The following is an 18,763-nucleotide window of genomic DNA, read 5'->3' as shown; positions in this document are numbered from 1 at the left end:
AGCTGCACTTGCACAAGACTTCCCAAGTTGAAAAATGTATCTCCTATGAGCATACAAGATGAATGAATGTAACCGCTAAAAAGTGTGTACTGATGCTCAGTAAAATTGAAGTGATAAATAATAAATCAAAAGTTCATATTGAGGATTGTTGAAAGTTCATGTGGAATTCATGTTGAAATTACTTACAGTTCATAATAATAATGTGATGAATAATTGAAAAACGTTGTACGCAGAAAGCATGGCGTGAATTGCAAAAAAGGACGCTTAGTAGAAAAGTCCCGAAAGGTAAGTTAAATTCATAGAAAATATGGTTGAAAAACGTTCACTGATGAAAAATGCGTTGAATGGTTCTTGAATAAGCACACAAACTAGGACATAATGAATGATGAAAATGGATAAAGTTTTCCAAAGATGGACGCGTTAAATTGAGATGTTACATCGTATGACTGTACAAAAGAAGTGACCCTTCTTGCTTGCTGGTTGACGAAACAGGAACTGCCCAAAAAGCGGAAACATGACGTCCACGGCAGTCATGAGCACAAACTCTACGAATGAAGTGAACATATAAAATCGATATTAAGCGAACTGAAGGTGTTGAGCTGGAAGTGACTGTTGAAGTATACCAAAGGAGGTTCAAAAACAATGAAAATACAATTCAAAAATACTTATAGACGAATATTAAACTAGAAAACATTGAAAGAAGCAGACGACAACTAGCGCTACTATCGATCAAGCGATCAATGAAACTGTGACGTCAGAGATCGCATGACACATGAGAAAGTTGTCGGCGTGACTTATTTTTCAACAAAAATTGGAAAATATCATTCAATTTAATTTATTAAATAAATCAAGAAAATAAATTAATAAATTAGTATAAAATAAAATAAAATAAATTAGAAATTAGAAATTAGAAATTAGAATTAGAATATTTTGATTTTTTTATATATATTTATATATTTATTCAAATTTTTTTATAAAAAAAATCAAAATATGATCATATTTTCCTTTCATCTCCTATCCTTACTTTATGATCTATATGCATGGCCTTTTACGTGATCACTATGATAATCACATGACGATTTCATCAATGATGAAATTTTTGCATACAGATCATGAAGTAAGTATATAGGATATGAAAGGAATTTTGGGGGTTATTTTTTTTTTTTAACCCCCGTGAGGAACGACTCCTAGGTAGTCTCATAGATTTTTAGTGAAAATACCTACTTAAGATATCCATTGGGCCCATTGGATAACAGTTCAGTAATTTCACGACATTTACTATGTCCTCAATAATTAATGGGAGACATCTGGAATTGAACCAGAGTCTCCCATTTATTAGTCAAGCACTCTAACCACTAGACCACTTGACCATTTTATAAATTCAAATTTAATTCTTAATGTTAAGTTTCAAATAATAATTTTCAATGATCAAAAAAGTTTGGTCCATTCCGGGATTTGAACCCAGAGTCTTATGCATGAGAAGCAGACACGCTATCCAATACACCACAGAGACATATAGTATATGCTATTTGATTCTTGATCTTAACTTACTTTATTATGAAATAATTAAGATTCATGAATAAGGTTGATGTTATTAAATCTAATTTAAATAAATCTAATTTATTTAACTTAAAAATAGGATCTAATTCATGAACTCAATTAATCTAATAATATTCTTAAGATTTATCATTTTTAAAGAATTTTCTAATGAAATTAAATCATAACATTTTAATTATTATTGAAAATACATTTCATATGATAACAAATTAGATGATTCATTAGATCATTCTTTCTGTCACATAATATAGAATAGTTGCATCATATTATGAAAGGTCAGATGACGTAAATTATGATAAGATAGGAAGTGAACAAGGAAAACATACTTTCATCTAGCTCAAAACGTTTTCAACAGTGTTAGTGTCAAGTGCTTGTGATCAAAGGGAAGTAGCAAATTAATTTACATTTTTCAAATAATATTCTTAAGATTTATCATTTTTGAAGAATATTTATCAAGAAATTATAACAGAATAATTTTTTCAAATACCTTAAATTTTTTTCTTATAAATAGTAATTGAAAATCATGAGTGATCAAAATAAAATCTATTGTAAAATTTGTGATGTTAATTTTACAACTGATTATAGTTTTAATAGACATTTAAAATCTAAAAAGCATCAAGTTAATTCATCTATAAAATATAAAAAATTCTTAGAATTAAAGAAATGGGCTGAAATGAATTATATTCATGATTATGATAGATTAAATGAAAAAGCATTATTAAAAATTAAAGAGGATTTTAAAATCAATGAAGATAATTATCAAATATTAAATTTTGAAAAACTTAAAGATATTGGAAAGAAATATGATGTTAATAATTTAAATAATTTAAGTAGAGAACAACTAATTAATAGATTGGAAAAAATTAAAAAAAATCCAAAAATTTTAAGGTTAAGAAATATAAATTATATTAAAAAATTAGCTGAAGAAAATAATATTAAAACAAATAATAAATCAAAGAAATATTTAATAAAAGAATTAGCTAAAAATATAAATGAATCATCAAATAATTATATAGTGGATATTAAAAATATAAATTCTAAGAATGATTTATTCAATAAATATACACTTAAAGTTTCTCCTGAAAGTAATAATATTAAAAATTATTTAGAAATTTGTAGAAAAGATTTAACATCAATAATTGAAGAAAAATTTAAAATTCATAAAAGTATGAAAGGTCAATTGAATCTAGGTTGCACTTATGAAAGAAATTCTCCAACAGATAATACAATTCAAAAAACCATAAAATATTTTCCAGTAATAACAGATCATATTTTAGATATAAATGAATTTATTGATAAACAATTTGAGAAAACTATTTTAAGAGAATCACAACATCAACCTAATGCAGGATCTGGATGGTCATTAGCTAGTTGTGATAAATTAATTTTAAAATTGAATAAAAACAAATCATTAAATGCAGGATCATATATTGATTTACCAGAAAAAATAAAAAATAAAAAAGCATGTATTAATTTTAAAAATAAAGATAATTATTGTTTTATTTATTCAATTAGATGTGCAATAGATATTTTCAATAAAAATAAATCAGAAGATCCACATAGAACTAAACAATATGAAAAATATATATATGATGATATTTTTAAAGGATTAGAAGTTCCAATATCATTAAAAGATATTAGAGTTTTTGAAAAAAGAACTTTTAATAATTATCAAAATTATCCAAAAATGTCAATTAATGTTTATACAATTGATACAGATAATGAAAACATAATACCATTACAAATTTCTGAAATTCATGATTCTGAATTAGAAATTAATTTATTATATTTTAAAAAAGATAACAATTCTCATTATTGTCTAATAACTGATATGAGTAGATTAGTAAGTAAACAAATATCAAACCATGATGGTAAATTATTTATTTGTAGAAGATGTTTATCACATTTTCATTCAGAATATAAATTGGATGAACATTTAGAAATTTGTAAAAACTTTGAAGCAGTTAAACCTATTATGCCAAAAGAAGGATCAACAGTTTATTTTAAAAATTATAATAAAAAATTTGAACATCCATTTGTAATTTATTTAGATTTTGAAAGTATATTACAAAAAATTGATCATTGTAAAAATAATCCAAATAATTCTTCTACAACTAAAATTCAAAAACATATTCCATATTGTTTTACAATTTATTTAGTTAATAGAGCAGAAAATATATTTTATAAACCAATTTGTTATAGAGCTAAAAATAAAGATGAATTAGAAAAAATTCCAGAATATTTATTTGAAAATTTAGAAAAAATTGCTAAAAAAATAGCATACAAATATAATTCTGAAAATCAAATTCCAATGGAATTAACTAAATATGAAGAAATAAAATTTCAAAAAACTAAAATTTGTCATATTTGTGAAAAACCTTTTAATGATGATATAAATTATGAAAAAGTGAAAGATCATTGTCATCTAAGTGGAAAATATAGAGGTGCAGCACATAAAAGTTGTAATTTGAATTTTAAACTTCCACAAACTATACCTATTTATTGTCATAATATGAGTGGATATGATACTCATTTATATATAAAAGAGTTATCTAAGAAATATAAAAAGGTAGATCTTATAGCTAATACTGATGAAAAATATATTAATTATTCTATTAATTCAGGATATGGATATGAATTTGGTGAAGATAATAAACCAAGAAAAAATATAAAATTTTCATTTGTTGATACATTCAGATTTATGGCTTCATCAATTGAAAAATTAGCAAAATCACTAAAAAAAGAAGATTGTAAGCATATAAATAATTTTATAAAAAATGGAAAAGTTTTAAATGATATTATTAAAAGAGAAGATAATGATGAAGATCAAATTTTTAATATTTTAAGTGGTAAAGGAATATTTCCATATGAGTTTATTGATGATTTTGAAAAATTAGAATATAATAAAATTTTAGAACAAGATAAGTTTTATAGTTGTTTAAATCATGAAAGTATAAATACAAAAGATTATTTACATTATAAAATGGTATGGAATAAATTAAAAAATAAAAATTTAGGAAATTATTCTGATTTATATAATATACAAGATGTATTATTATTAGCTGATATATTTGAAAATTTTAGAGATTGTTGTTTAAATAATTATAAATTAGATCCTGCTCATTATCTAACAGCACCATCATTAGCATGGGATGCAATGTTAAAACTTACAAAAATAGAACTAGATTTAATACATGATTATAACATGTATTTAATGATTGAAAAAGGAATTAGAGGTGGTATTTCACAATGTATAACTAGATATTCTAAAGCAAATAATAAATATATAAAAAATTATAATCCAAATGAAAAACAAAATTATTTATTCTATATCGATGCGAACAATTTATATGGTTGGGCCTTATCACAAAAATTACCATATAAAGATTTACAATTTATAAATTCAGATATTAGAAATTTAGATGAATGGGAAGATATAATTAAAAATTATGATGAAAATGATGATGTTGGATATATTTTTGAAGTAGATTTAAAATATCCAGAAGAATTACATGATAATCATAAAGATTTACCTTTAGCTCCTGAACATTATAAAAAAAGATTATGTACAACTCTTTATGATAAAAATAATTATGTTGTTCACATTAGAAATTTAAAATATTATTTAGAGAAAGGTATGATTTTAGAAAATATTAATAGAGTTATAGAATTTAAACAAAGTAATTTTATGGAAAAATATATAAATTTTAATACAAACATGAGAGCTAAAAGTAAAAGTGATTTTGAAAAAGACTTTTATAAACTTATGTGTAATAGTGTATTTGGAAAAACGATGGAAAATGTAAGAAATAGATTAGAAATAAAATTAGGTGATGAAGAATCATCATACAAATTTTCTAAAAAATCTAATTTTAAAGGATTCAAAATATTTGATGATGATTGTATTGCTACACATTTTCATAAACAAAAGGTTAAATTTGATAAACCAATTTATATTGGATTTTCAGTTTTAGATTTATCTAAATTATTAATGTATCAATTTTATTATGATAAAATTAAAAAATATGATCCAAATGCTAATTTATTATACATGGATACAGATAGTTTCTTTTTAGAAATGAATAAAGATCCTTATGAAATAATAAAAAATAATCAAGAAGAATTTGATACAAGTGATTATGATAAGAATCATGAATGTTATAATGATAAAAATAAGAAAGTAATTGGAAAATTTAAAGATGAATTGAATGGTATACCTTTAGAAGAGTTTTGTGGATTAAGATCTAAATGCTATAGTTATATGTTTTCAAATAATAAAAATGAAGTAAAATGTAAAGGTATTAAAAAATGTTTATTAATGAATAAAAATATAAAATTAGATGAATTAGATGAAAATACTAAAAATAGATACATAAAAATGGAAAATTTTAAGAAATGTTTATTTGAAGATAAAGTAGTGTATAGAGAAATGAATTGTATTAGAAGTTATAAACATGAATTATACACAATAAGTTTGAATAAATTAGCTTTAAGTTCAAAAGATGAAAAACGATACATATTAAAAGATAAAATAAATACTTTACCATGGGGTCATAAAAATATAAAATAATAAATAATTTTTAAAAAAAATTTGGAGGAATAAATTTTTAAAAAATAATTTTTCAATGAAATGATTTTTTTCAAAAAAATTAATATTTTGCTTTTTAGATTAATGATGAACTATTTAAACCAAATCCTAATTTTCTTTTAGCCCACATTGTAGGAGCAATAACTAAATCCATAACTCTTTCATTTAAAGTAGCATCTTTTGAAAATAAACGATTTAAAGCTTGATCTTCTAATTTTTCATCAGCTATCCATCTTTGTTCTGGAGTTCTATTATTTGAATAAAATATATCATGTTCCTTACAAAATTCATCAGTTGGATTAATTCCTTTATCACCCCTTTCTAATCTTTCTTTAAGTTTTGTTCCTGGACCACAAAAATTTGCACCTGGATAATGTAACTCTATAGGTAAATTATTTATAATATCATTAACTAAACCAGATCCTATAACATTTTCAGGTAATAAAGACATACATCTAATTAAATATTTAGTACTATTTGGTGTATCTATTATTTCTGTAAGTATATCATTCATAAATTTAACTAAAGACATTTTTTCATTATGAAAACTATTATTTCCAGCATTTTCTTGAGCTGAAATATAATTAAGTCTTTTAACTAATTCATTTAAATTATTTACATATCTATATTCAATTGGTTTATTATTAAATTCTAATACACCAGATCCTTTTTGATTAATAAGTTCTTCCCAAATAGTTTTAACTAATTTCCATTTTCTACCTTTACTTGATTTTGGTTTTCTACTTTTTGGATCATTATTTTGAAATAGTGAATAAGTTTTTATCATAATGTTCTTATAATTATTCCAATCATCATTTGTAAACATTATATTATGTTCTAAATAATCATTTCTAGTTAAAAGTCTCCATAAACCTTCTGTACCTTTATATTTTTCTTCATTTTCATTATATTTTATTATAATATCATCTATATCAACAGTCATAGGATAATTACCAATTTTCCATTCTTCAATATCTTCATCATACCAAATACCAAATTGTTTATCATGTGCTCTTGGTAAAAATTTTGAAGCAATTGATCCAATATTAATAATAGATGATTCCATAATTTTTTTCAAAGATTTATTAGTTTTAAAAGTTTCTTTTTCAGGTGTTATTGGATCTTCAATTGTAGATGTAGATTCATTATAATGAAAATCATTTTCATCTTCATCTTCAAATTGAATTTTTCGAAATGGAGTACTAACTATGTTTGGATTAAAAATTTGAATATCTTTTGAATTTTCAACTTCATGAATTCTATTTTCTTTTAAAGCTTTAACTATTGGTTCATATTTTTTTTCTCTTTCTTTTAATTCTATTCCTTCACGAATATGATGTGATTTAAATTCATCTTTAAGTTTTTTTTCTAAATTATGAACATGTTTAGCTTCTGATAATGTAATTTCATCTTTTTTCTTATTCATTATTGATTCATTAAATTCTAATCCATTATATGGATCTTTTTTAATAAGTTTACTTTTTTGTTCAATTTTATCTCTTTCTTTTATTTGTTCTTTTTCACCTTCTTTGAATCTTTGTAATAAATCTTTTTCAATTTGATTCAACTTTTTCAAATCTTCAATATCTTCATCATACCAAATACCAAATTGTTTATCATGTGCTCTTGGTAAAAATTTTGAAGCAATTGATCCAATATTAATAATAGATGATTCCATAATTTTTTTCAAAGATTTATTAGTTTTAAAAGTTTCTTTTTCAGGTGTTATTGGATCTTCAATTGTAGATGTAGATTCATTATAATGAAAATCATTTTCATCTTCATCTTCAAATTGAATTTTTCGAAATGGAGTACTAACTATGTTTGGATTAAAAATTTGAATATCTTTTGAATTTTCAACTTCATGAATTCTATTTTCTTTTAAAGCTTTAACTATTGGTTCATATTTTTTTTCTCTTTCTTTTAATTCTATTCCTTCACGAATATGATGTGATTTAAATTCATCTTTAAGTTTTTTTTCTAAATTATGAACATGTTTAGCTTCTGATAATGTAATTTCATCTTTTTTCTTATTCATTATTGATTCATTAAATTCTAATCCATTATATGGATCTTTTTTAATAAGTTTACTTTTTTGTTCAATTTTATCTCTTTCTTTTATTTGTTCTTTTTCACCTTCTTTGAATCTTTGTAATAAATCTTTTTCAATTTGATTCAACTTTTTCAAATCTTCATTTTTTAGATTCTTCATTTATAAATAACAAATTTATTATTATTTAAAAAAAGTTAAATAAACGTTTTTAAACTTTTTAAACGTTAATTTTTTATAACGTTAAATGTATGTTTTAGAACGTTAATTTTTTATAACGTTAAATGTATGTTTTAGAACGTTAATTTTTTATAACGTTAAATGTATGTTTTAGAACGTTAATTTTTTATAACGTTAAATGTACGTTTTTTTATTTAATATATCATTTTTCAACATTAGTTTATATTTTCCATCACATGATTTTCTAGTCATATCTATTGTAATAAATCCATAAGGTTCATCCCAACATTTTTTACATAAATTTTGAAATTTATCAAAACTCATCTCTGATCCTACATAATCATCATAAATTCGTTTAGTATAATATTTATTTTGTCTAAAAATAAATAATAAATTTACATTATTTCTTATAACTCTTAAATCTAAATGACTATAACTTTGACTTAAATAGATACATGAAATATTTTTATGTCTTCCTCTTATAAAATATTCTTTAATTTTTGTTTGTTCTTCCATTAAACAATCATCAAATACAATTAATGAATTTTCATAACATTCATCTATTGAAATTAAATCATCACAAGAATTATAGAAAAAAGCTATTTGAGTTTTTATTTTATTTTCAATTTTTTGATAATGTTTTTGTAAATCTGTATATGATCTTTGTTCTAGTGATTTACTAAAAACATAAAGATATATAAATTTTAAGCCACTTTCTTTTTTATAAATTAAATTTAATAATAAATTAGTTTTTCCACTACCAGAACTACCAATAATAATAGCTCTCAATGGATGTGGTAATAATGAATTATTAATTTTTTCTTCATAAAAATTTGTTATATCCATTATTTATTTCAAAATTATTTTATTATAAATGAAATTATTAAAAATAAGTGGATCAAATTCTAAATTGAGATTACATCTTGAACATCCAATTTATATTAATGAAGAGGATAATTATAAATTAACATTATTAGGATTTTATTCTGATAACAATATTTATAATTTAAGAGAAGATGGTCAAATATATTATAAAGAAAAGAAAGAAAAAAATTATAAAACTATTAATTTTTCAAAAAATTATTATACTTTAGAAAGAATACAAACAATCATAAATATTCATATGGAAAATGAAGATTATAATGTTATTATTAGTAGAGATGATAATAAAATTCAATTTATTACATCTCATTATCTATTTGGATTTTCAGAATCAATGAAAAATTTATTAGGATTAACAAAAAATGATATAGTTTATTGTGATACATTCTATAATGAAAAAATTCAAAATTTAAGATCAGTTGATGTAATTGAAATACATTGTAATTTAGTAGAAAAGAGTCTTAGTAATCATGAAAATCATTCACATAAACATAATGAGAAAGAGTTACTATATCAATTTTTTCATAATACAATTCGTGGATCTAAAATTTCAATTCAACCAAATCATAAAATATTTGTTCCATTGAAAAAAAATTTACATAAAATTCAAGAAATAGTAATTTCAATTACTGATCAAGATAATAATTTAATAGTAAATCCTGATGTAAATAATATTATTTATTTAGGTCTTAAAAAATAAAATATATAAATTTTTTTATAATAAATGAATAAAGTTTTTGAAGAATTCTTTGATGATATAATCAAAAGTGAATATAGGACTATAAATCCTGTTAGTGAATTAAATTTCAATTCACCAAATAATTATACAATTTTTAAAGTTGATAATGGTGATTGTTTTTATAATTCAAAATTCCAAATTCATGTAACTGGTAAATTAATTAAAAAAGCTGGAGGAGGTGATTATGAAGATAATTCAACAATTAAATTGATTGATAATTTTTTACCATTTTTATTTTCAAGAATTGAACTTAGAAAACATAATACTTTAATAGATTTTATTGATTTTCCAGGAATAACTAGTACTATAAAAGGATTAATAAGTTATAATAATGGTCATAAACAAACATTAAATAATACTGGATTCATTTCAAAATTTACTGGTGGAAAATTTGAAGTTCTATGTACATTAGGACAATTAGGTTTAGGATTTTTTGATCATCTAAGATATCCAATGTATAAAGGTGGTTTTGAAATAATATTCACTAGAGCTGAAGATCATGATGCTATCTTTAGATGGAAAGATACAACACAAGGGGCAATTGAACCACAAGAAGGTAAGATTATAATTGAAACATTTAATTTAAGGGTACCAATAGTTGAATTCTCTAATATAGCTAAAATTCAAATAATAAATAAATTAAAATCAATAAGTGATGATAAAAAATTGAAATATGATTACTTCCAATGGCAGTGTATAGATAAAAAAGGTGTATTTGGATCAACATTTAGTTTTGATATTACAACTTCATTTAGAAATATCTATAATCCAAAATTCATAGTTATATGTTTACAAACTGATAAATTAAATGATCAAAAGAAAGATCCTTCAACTTTTGATAATGTTCAATTGAAAAATGCTATTGTAAAAATTAATGGTGAAAGATATCCTTATGAATTAGAAAATTTCGATTTTACTAATAAAAAAACAGCTATTTTATATGATATGTATCAGAACTTTAGAAGAGTTATGTTTAGAGATGATGAAGTATATTTAAATTATGATGATTTTATAAAAAAATATCCTATTGTTGTAATTGATACACATTTACACCCTACAAATTTAGGACAAATAAAAAGTGATATATTAATAGAACTTGATTTTTCAAATCCTGTAACAGCTCCAAATGCTAATAATGGTACAATTGCATATGTTATTGTTTTTTCTGAAATGCACTTCCTATATGATATTAATAGAAATAGTATTAATTTGATTTAAATTTTTTTATAATAAATGGATTTAATAAAACATAAAGTCAATTTATCAGAAAGACAAAAAAATAATTTTAGAATAGCACAAAAGAAACATAAAACTATAACAATAGGATTAAAATATGATCAATTATCATCAGGTGAAAATGAAATTTTATTAACTAATAAACAATATAATGATGTAAATAAAGCTTTAAAAAATAAAAAAGGTATAAGATTATCCTTATTATATAATCAAATCGGTAGTGGATTATTGAATGATTTAATAACAAAAGCTGAAAATAATATTCCATTAGTTAAAACTGTAACACCTTATTTAAGAAATGATTTAGCTCCACTAATTAAAGAAAAACTTGTTCCTTGGTTACATAATTTAATTGATAAAGAACTTGATGATATTATTAAAAATGATCAAACAGGTAAAGGACTTAAATCTTTTATAAATAAAAAAATTGATTCAATTTATTCTAATTTACTTAAAAAAAACAAAAAATAACTCCATTATCTATTAGTGATTTAGAAAATTATTCAAGAAAATTAAAATATTTTAAAGGAATTTTCATGCGTGATAATATTCCTATGAATGAACCATGTAATATAGAATGTGGAATTATTAATTTAGATAGTATGTTTTCTACAGGAACACATTGGACTTGTTATATGAAAAAAAATAATAATGTACTTTATTTTGATAGTTATGGAAATGCTAATCCACCATTAGAATTACAAAAATATTTATTGAATAATAAAATTTTCATTTCAACAGATGAAATACAAAACGATTATGATCCACCAATATGTGGACATCTTTGTTTATATGCTTTGAAATTATTTTCAGAAGGATGTAATTTAAAAATAATTTCACAAAAAATTTTTAATAATAAATATGGTTTCTTATCATTCATTGATATTTAATCAATTTGGTGATGATATAAAATCAGAACAAAAATTTGAAATTGATGAATTACAAAATATTATAAAAGAATGTAAACATAAAATTGATAATATAATGAAAGAGTCTATAACATTGGATTATTTTAAAAATTCTATAAAAAATATAGAAGATAAACTTAATGAAGAGTTTATAACAATGGATTATTTTAAAAGTTTTATGAAAAATTTAGATGAAAAACTTAATAAAGCTATTCATATCTTATTTGAAAAACTTGATAAAAGTAGTATAGATAGAAATCAGGATACATATAATAATCTTAAAAATGAAATAAATGATAAATTAAAAGTTTTTGAATCTAAAATTGAACATATAAATTCACTTCAGAATAAAACTTAAATTATTTTTTTTAGATTTGAAATATGACTTTCCATTTCTTGATGTTTTTTCATATATGTTTTAGTAATGAATTTATCACATACATCACATCTAACTTTTTCTAAAATTTTATCTTTATTTTTATAATAGTAATTTCTAACTTTTTTAATATCACATTCTTTACACCAACTTGATATATTATTTTTACAAGTTTTACTTTTATAAAAATTATCATGAGTTTTATCTATTGCACATTTTGAACATGTTTTCATGTATTCATTATTTATTTTACATCTTGAACATATATGATTTTTATTTTCCATTTATATATAAAAAAATTATATATTTTATAATAATGTTTTCTTCAATTCATCTTCATAAAAACTACCAATTATATCTTCATTATTCAAATCTTTCAATTTATATGTTATAGGATCTGTATAGATAATTTTAGTAATAATAAAAATTTCTCTAGTCCAATTATTTTTATATTTATTCTCAAATGATTTTTTAAATGATGGAATTCTAACTCTATCATCTATTTCAAATTTTGGTTTAATAATATTATTTGAAGTTTTGAAATTATAAACAGTATTCAATAATATATTTTCTTTATTCTCATCAACATCTATAGGATTCATTTTTATAGTACTATGTTTAGTATTATTATATTTTTCAATAATGTTTTGTAATTCATCAATCCATCTAAAATTTTTATTTATTTCAAAAATAATTTTCAATTTATTATTTAATGTTCTATTAAATCTTTCAATTATTGCACTTTTTTCTTCATTTTCTGTATGATATAATTTTATTTTATATTTTTTCAATAATTGATTAAATTCTTTATTTCTAAATTCAAGACCTTTATCAGAATGTATAAGATTTGGAGACTTATGATTGACTTTTTTGGTATTTTTGAGAATTTTTTCAAATGCTTTAGCTACTTCTAATCCATTCTTCTTTTTTAATGGTTGAACCCATACAAATTTTGAAAATGTATCTATAACATTCAAAATATATTTATATCCATCATTTTGTTCATGATACTTATCAAATATCATAAGATCTATAGCCCATAAATTATCAATTCCTAATGTTAAAATTTTTCTTCTAGGAAATTTTTTAATAACTGGTTTATGTATTTCAATAGCTTCAATTTTTTCTTCTTCCTTAGTTAAATTATTTTCAATAATTTCTTTAGTTACTGATGATTTTATGAATTTACTTTTATTAGTTTTACATACCAAACATTTAGCTGCTATTCTATATAATCCATTACTAGTTTGAACTATTTCTGAATTCTTATTTTTAGTTTTCTTTTTACATTTTTGACAATGAATAAGATCATCCATTTATTTAATAAGAAAAATACATCCATCATCTTGAAAAATTACTTCATAATTTTTAAGATAATGGATGTACGTTTTTTATTAAATAAATTTTTTAATAAATGGAACAAATTGAAACATTCAATTTAATGAATTTTATCGAAAATTAGTAAAAATGATTTAATTTTAATGCTTTGAAAAAAAAGCATATTAGCCACACCAAAAGTGCTCTAGCTCTTTCATCATATCATCTACTTTTACTTATCTTATTGCTTTTTTGATTGTTTGCAGGTGCACAAGGGTGCGCACTCTGCGTAAGGTGACACAGCCGTTGAGCTTAGTGATGATTGATGATTACCAAAGTATTGTCCTCTGCAAGCGTGAGCTCAGAACTTATGATCTCAATGAAGGCCACCTTATAGGCAAGCTTAAAGGTGAGATTTTGTGTTTTACCTATAAACTGAGTATGCATTACCTTTTAAAGCGTAGTTACCAGTACAGTATTTAGAGAGAGTACATACAAAGAGAAAATATCATTAAGAACATTAGATGAATTTAGCAAAGAAAACAATAATTAGAAAGATAGCATTACCAATATTATTCGTCTACGGTATTACTCATTAGGCGTTTATTTGTTTGGCACCTCTGAAAATTCCCATGGATTTAGAAAAAAAAACACAAAAATTATCTTCTTTTGATTATTCGCTTAAATAAATGTAATATATTATGTTTCAACATAAAATTGATAATAATAAATGGGAATTTTAATAATAAATTCCACTATAGTGGGATTCACTTAAAAATCATTCATTTTGAATCAATAGAACTTGAACAGTTCCCATTCAACTATATCCTGACAGTTGAAAATTCACTCAAATTATTGGAAATTAACAATCAAGTCAAAATGAGAATGACAAATTTCGTTGAATCCAACTAAATATAGTAGAATTTATTTTTCACTTCGATTCGGAATCGAATAACGTTGGCCTACCTTTGTTGTTGCAGGTGTAATGAACCAGAAGATGCCCTACTACGGTCTTCATGACGCGAATCATTTGGTTGCGTTGTCTCGTAATCGGATGTATGTCAATCTCATGCATATAGAAACCAGTGACCTTGTAACAACATTCAAAGCTGGTGAAGATCGTTTTCTTAACTCTCTGATGGTATCAGGCGATGGAAGGTGAGCGAATCATTCATTAAATTTATCAGAAGAAGAGATAAATTGTTTTATTATAGAGGTGGATTCATCGATTTTATCAGCTAATACAGTACGTCGTTAGAATAATAAAATATTTATTACAAGAAATGTGTTAGGATAATGGACTGTAGGATTGTAAATAATTTGAACTAAATAAAACTTGAAAATGTTTGTATTGCAAACGCATGAGATGTAAACACTATCTAATGATCCGTTCATAGAACAGTTTCTCACCATACTGATCATCGGCTCGCTAATCTATCAAAACTCAAATGTACTGCCGCTATATACAATATATATACAGTCTCACCACAAAACTTATTATACACCTTACAAGCCAAGTTACATTGCTTTGAACAATCATGTTTGACTGTTCATCCTTAACATCAAGTTAATGTTAAGGTCAAATCTTGGATCAAATCATTTAACGTAGAGTTTAATCAATAGAATGATTTCAGATTTTCAGTTACACTAGAAAATGTAACATTCATCAGATAATAAGCTGTCCTATGCATATCTAGTGTAAGTGGACATATCGAACAGTTGATTCCAATCTTCAATGTAAGAAGTTTCATCAACTATTTTTAGTCTAATGCTGGCCTTTATTTTGAAAGTCAATCATGAGAATTACATAATATTATTACTCTCCAAAGTACTCAAAATGTCTTCTTCCAAACAAACAAGCCACTGTTCTCATGTATTATGTCAATTATCATCTAATACCGTATTTATTTTTAGAACATTTATTGATTTTTTGGAACTATACTTTACTTATAGAAAAGGAGACTTCATCATCCATTCTATACCAGGGCTGTTGGCTTGTACGCTTTTCAAAGAGTGACACTACAATTCATAGAATAAAATACAATATAAGTTCTAATTGATGTCAATCATGATGTGTCAATCATGAAAAAATTATTGAATTCATGAGTTCAGCATTAACATTAACCTAAAATGAACTGAACTCTTCTTCTTCAGGATTCTGGTTTGTGGCGACGAAACTCAAAAACCATTTCCGCTGCTTGTTTGGGACCTAACTTCGCGGAAACTGCTCTACGATCTGAGGATAGCACACCATGATTTCCTCACCGAATTAGCAGCAATCACTTACGAGGGTCATTTCGTTTGCTGTGTCACTTCGGTGAGAAAATATTTTTTAATCATCTTAAGCCTTAAAACATCTTGAGCCTTATTCTACTAATTCCATTCTACTTTCTCACTTTAGACGATATAATTTCAATTAAAAATGTGTATAGAAATACAAAATTGATGATTTCAAATAGCTGAGAATAGGTGGAGAAAGCCTTAACTGTGTTCCACGGCTCAATCTCGTATAACTAAGTCAATGCATCAAACGTTTTTTGGTAAAACAAACACTCACATATTGAAGTGGTTTCGACACATCAAATTATATTGAATGTGTTTCACTATAGTTAATTATTTGTTCTAAACTATTAACATTTTTAAAAATTGCTTTCCGATATTCTAATACCATACAGAATTGAGAGTTTCATTCCAAGAGAATAGCATTTCATGTTATTTTTATACTCAATAAAAATCATCAACGTAAAGCGTAGATTTTCAAAATTTCATTCTTTTCCTTTTTACAGATATAAGTAATTTCAATGTAAAATAAATTTTTAAAAAATAATAGTAGAATACTGTTCATCCTATTTCATTGTTCACTAAAATATGATGAAACCATTTATTTATATATTGAATGAATATAAGGATGACTGTCAGGATGTCGGTGATTTTACAAAAAAAATAATTAAAATTAATAATGTTTTTGATTGTTCATTGTACTGTAAACCCTTGATATGAGATACTTACCGTACATAACACTGCATGTGAATTGCCAAGTTGTGTAAAATTCAATTAATTATGTTCCCGAAGAATAAATTACAATTTTCTTATTCGTACATTTTCGAAATTATTAGCCTTCTTCTTTCTACGTGCTGTCAGTAATTTCACTGGAGACGATACTTTTCTTCATTATAGAAGAGAAGCTTCACACAATGAGCTAATGATCAATCTTGACAAATAAACCAGTGATCAATCTTGACAAATTAACCAGTGATCAATCTTCACAAATGAACAACTTTAGAAGTAAAGGTGTGTTTTTGTCTGTGATGTGCAACTTCAGGAAGTGGATGAGCCGGGTCCCAACTTCATAGTCGTGTACGACCTTCAGTCAGGCACTTTGTTCAAGAAATGGAAAGCTGGAGTGGATTGCGTTGCCCTTGACATTTCATCCAAGGATGCTTGTGTCCTTAGTGGACACGAAGATGGCCGCATTCTTCTCTGGGACCTTGTCACCGGTATTAACACTATTTGTGCATCATGTGTCGCTTCCATTTTTATTCGTTTTCATATTGGTTTAGATAGTGCACTTTCATTACTTTGTGTTACTTTTTGTCGTTTTATGAAATTGTAATCAATTATTTCGATCTCAACTTTATCGTACGTAAATGTTGTTTTTTTATATTGATTTGCGTACTGCACTTACATTCTTTTGTCTAATTGTTTGTTGTTCTTATGATAATTTTTATTTCGACTGTAAACTTATGTTGCGTTCGTTTCAATATGGCACTTTCATTGTTTTTTGCTCTTATCAAATCAACATCAATAGTGACTTCGGCTTTATGTTGTACGTTGTTTTCGTTTTCATATCGAACTTAAATGTTATTATTCTAATCTTAAATTTTTATAATTTATTCTAATAAAATCGAGTTTATTAATCGAATTTATTATTCTAATAAATTCTGAAAAACGATTATATGTTGTTTTTGTTGTCATTGGTTCTTAGTTGCACTAACGATCTTTGCTGTTCTAAGAAGTTTAACTTGAATCTCAGTCTAAACTTACAGTTTTTTCTTATATGAAACAATATTGTTTTCCATCATCATGTGTTTTGTTTTGGTTTTATCCTGTTTTTTTTGAGGTTTGATTGCTTCTCAACAGCACTTGTGGTTATTTTAATTATGGGGGAATCAATATAAGTTACTTGGAATTTATCACCTTCCTGCTTATTGGTTTTTGTCTTATCACACAATTTCTGTGTGTGTTCAATTATTCTTTATTATTCACGTTCTCATTGATTAATCTCAGTTACACTTACAATTTATTGTTGTTGTTCAACAAATTTAAGATGAATTTGAATTTCTGTTTCACCTTCCTGCTATTTTCTATTATTACTTTGCAAAACTATTTCATATTCATATTTGTGTTTTTTGTTACTTGTGATGTTTTTCTTCCTTCAATTTGTTTGATTTTCACTCGCCGCTTTTTTGTTTGTTTTCTAAGCCACTGTTTTCATGTATTATGTTAATTTATCATCTAAGACCGTTATTTATTTTTAGAACATTTATTGAAAACCATTCACTCATTGATTCTTTGGAAGTATACTTTACTCATATAAAAGGAAACTTCATCAATCTATACCAGGCCTGTTGGCTTATCCGCTTTTCAAAGAGTGACACTACAACGCATGTTGATATGTCAACACGTTATTTCAAGAATTTAAGATAAATTCTTATGTAAATTTTCTTCTTCAAATACAAATGGAATCCATTTCGTTTTTGGTATCATGGGTTTTTTGTTATTCTCATTCTAGTTTATCGGTGTTTGTTCTCACCTAAAAAAATTAAGATTCATGTAGTGTCTAATTTTTGTTTTGGATTTCTTCGGTTTTCAATAATTTCTTTTGCATATACAAGTAGACCATTTCTTGTCCTTAGAACCGAATTAATTA

The 18,763-nt window shown here is 24.0% G+C and overlaps 3 protein-coding genes across 7 annotated transcripts in view; 2 read left to right on the top strand and 1 right to left on the bottom strand.

Annotated features, from left to right (window-relative positions):
• The window catches only part of LOC111055416 (NACHT and WD repeat domain-containing protein 2), a 281,193-nt gene that overhangs the window by 250,569 nt on the left and 11,861 nt on the right, over positions 1 to 18,763 (top strand). For 3 of the 4 annotated variants that reach the window (XM_039441803.1, XM_022342621.2, XM_039441804.1), the window contains exons 20-23: positions 14,100 to 14,242; positions 14,814 to 14,991; positions 15,988 to 16,150; positions 17,156 to 17,330. In XM_039441803.1, the coding sequence (XP_039297737.1) occupies positions 14,100 to 14,242; positions 14,814 to 14,991; positions 15,988 to 16,150; positions 17,156 to 17,330 (659 nt within the window). The remainder of the gene's footprint in view (positions 1 to 14,099; positions 14,243 to 14,813; positions 14,992 to 15,987; positions 16,151 to 17,155; positions 17,331 to 18,763) is intronic. The other variant, XR_005573081.1, reaches the window with a different exon arrangement.
• On the top strand, positions 2,002 to 10,552 carry LOC120354504. 2 transcript variants are annotated; one of them, XM_039441807.1, is made up of 2 exons: positions 2,002 to 6,532; positions 10,289 to 10,552. In XM_039441807.1, exon 1 carries the CDS (start codon positions 2,081 to 2,083, stop codon positions 6,125 to 6,127), a length of 4,047 nt encoding a protein of 1,348 aa, XP_039297741.1. In that variant the 5' UTR covers positions 2,002 to 2,080; the 3' UTR covers positions 6,128 to 6,532; positions 10,289 to 10,552. The 2 variants fall into 2 exon arrangements, with proteins under 2 accessions (XP_039297741.1, XP_039297740.1); XM_039441806.1 differs by having other exon boundaries at positions 2,002 to 6,642.
• Positions 4,203 to 8,357, bottom strand: LOC120354505. The gene is made up of 2 exons (XM_039441808.1): positions 7,775 to 8,357; positions 4,203 to 7,162 (listed from the first exon to the last, which is right to left on the bottom strand). The coding sequence occupies exons 1-2, from the start codon at positions 8,355 to 8,357 to the stop codon at positions 6,222 to 6,224; spliced, it is 1,524 nt and encodes a 507-aa protein (XP_039297742.1). The 3' UTR covers positions 4,203 to 6,221.

This window comes from Nilaparvata lugens, chromosome X (assembly GCF_014356525.2).
Source record: "Nilaparvata lugens isolate BPH chromosome X, ASM1435652v1, whole genome shotgun sequence".
Classification (NCBI taxonomy): Eukaryota; Metazoa; Arthropoda; class Insecta; order Hemiptera; family Delphacidae; genus Nilaparvata; species Nilaparvata lugens.
The sequence above is the reverse complement of the archived record's forward strand: the minus strand, read 5'-3'. Positions and strand labels throughout refer to the sequence as shown.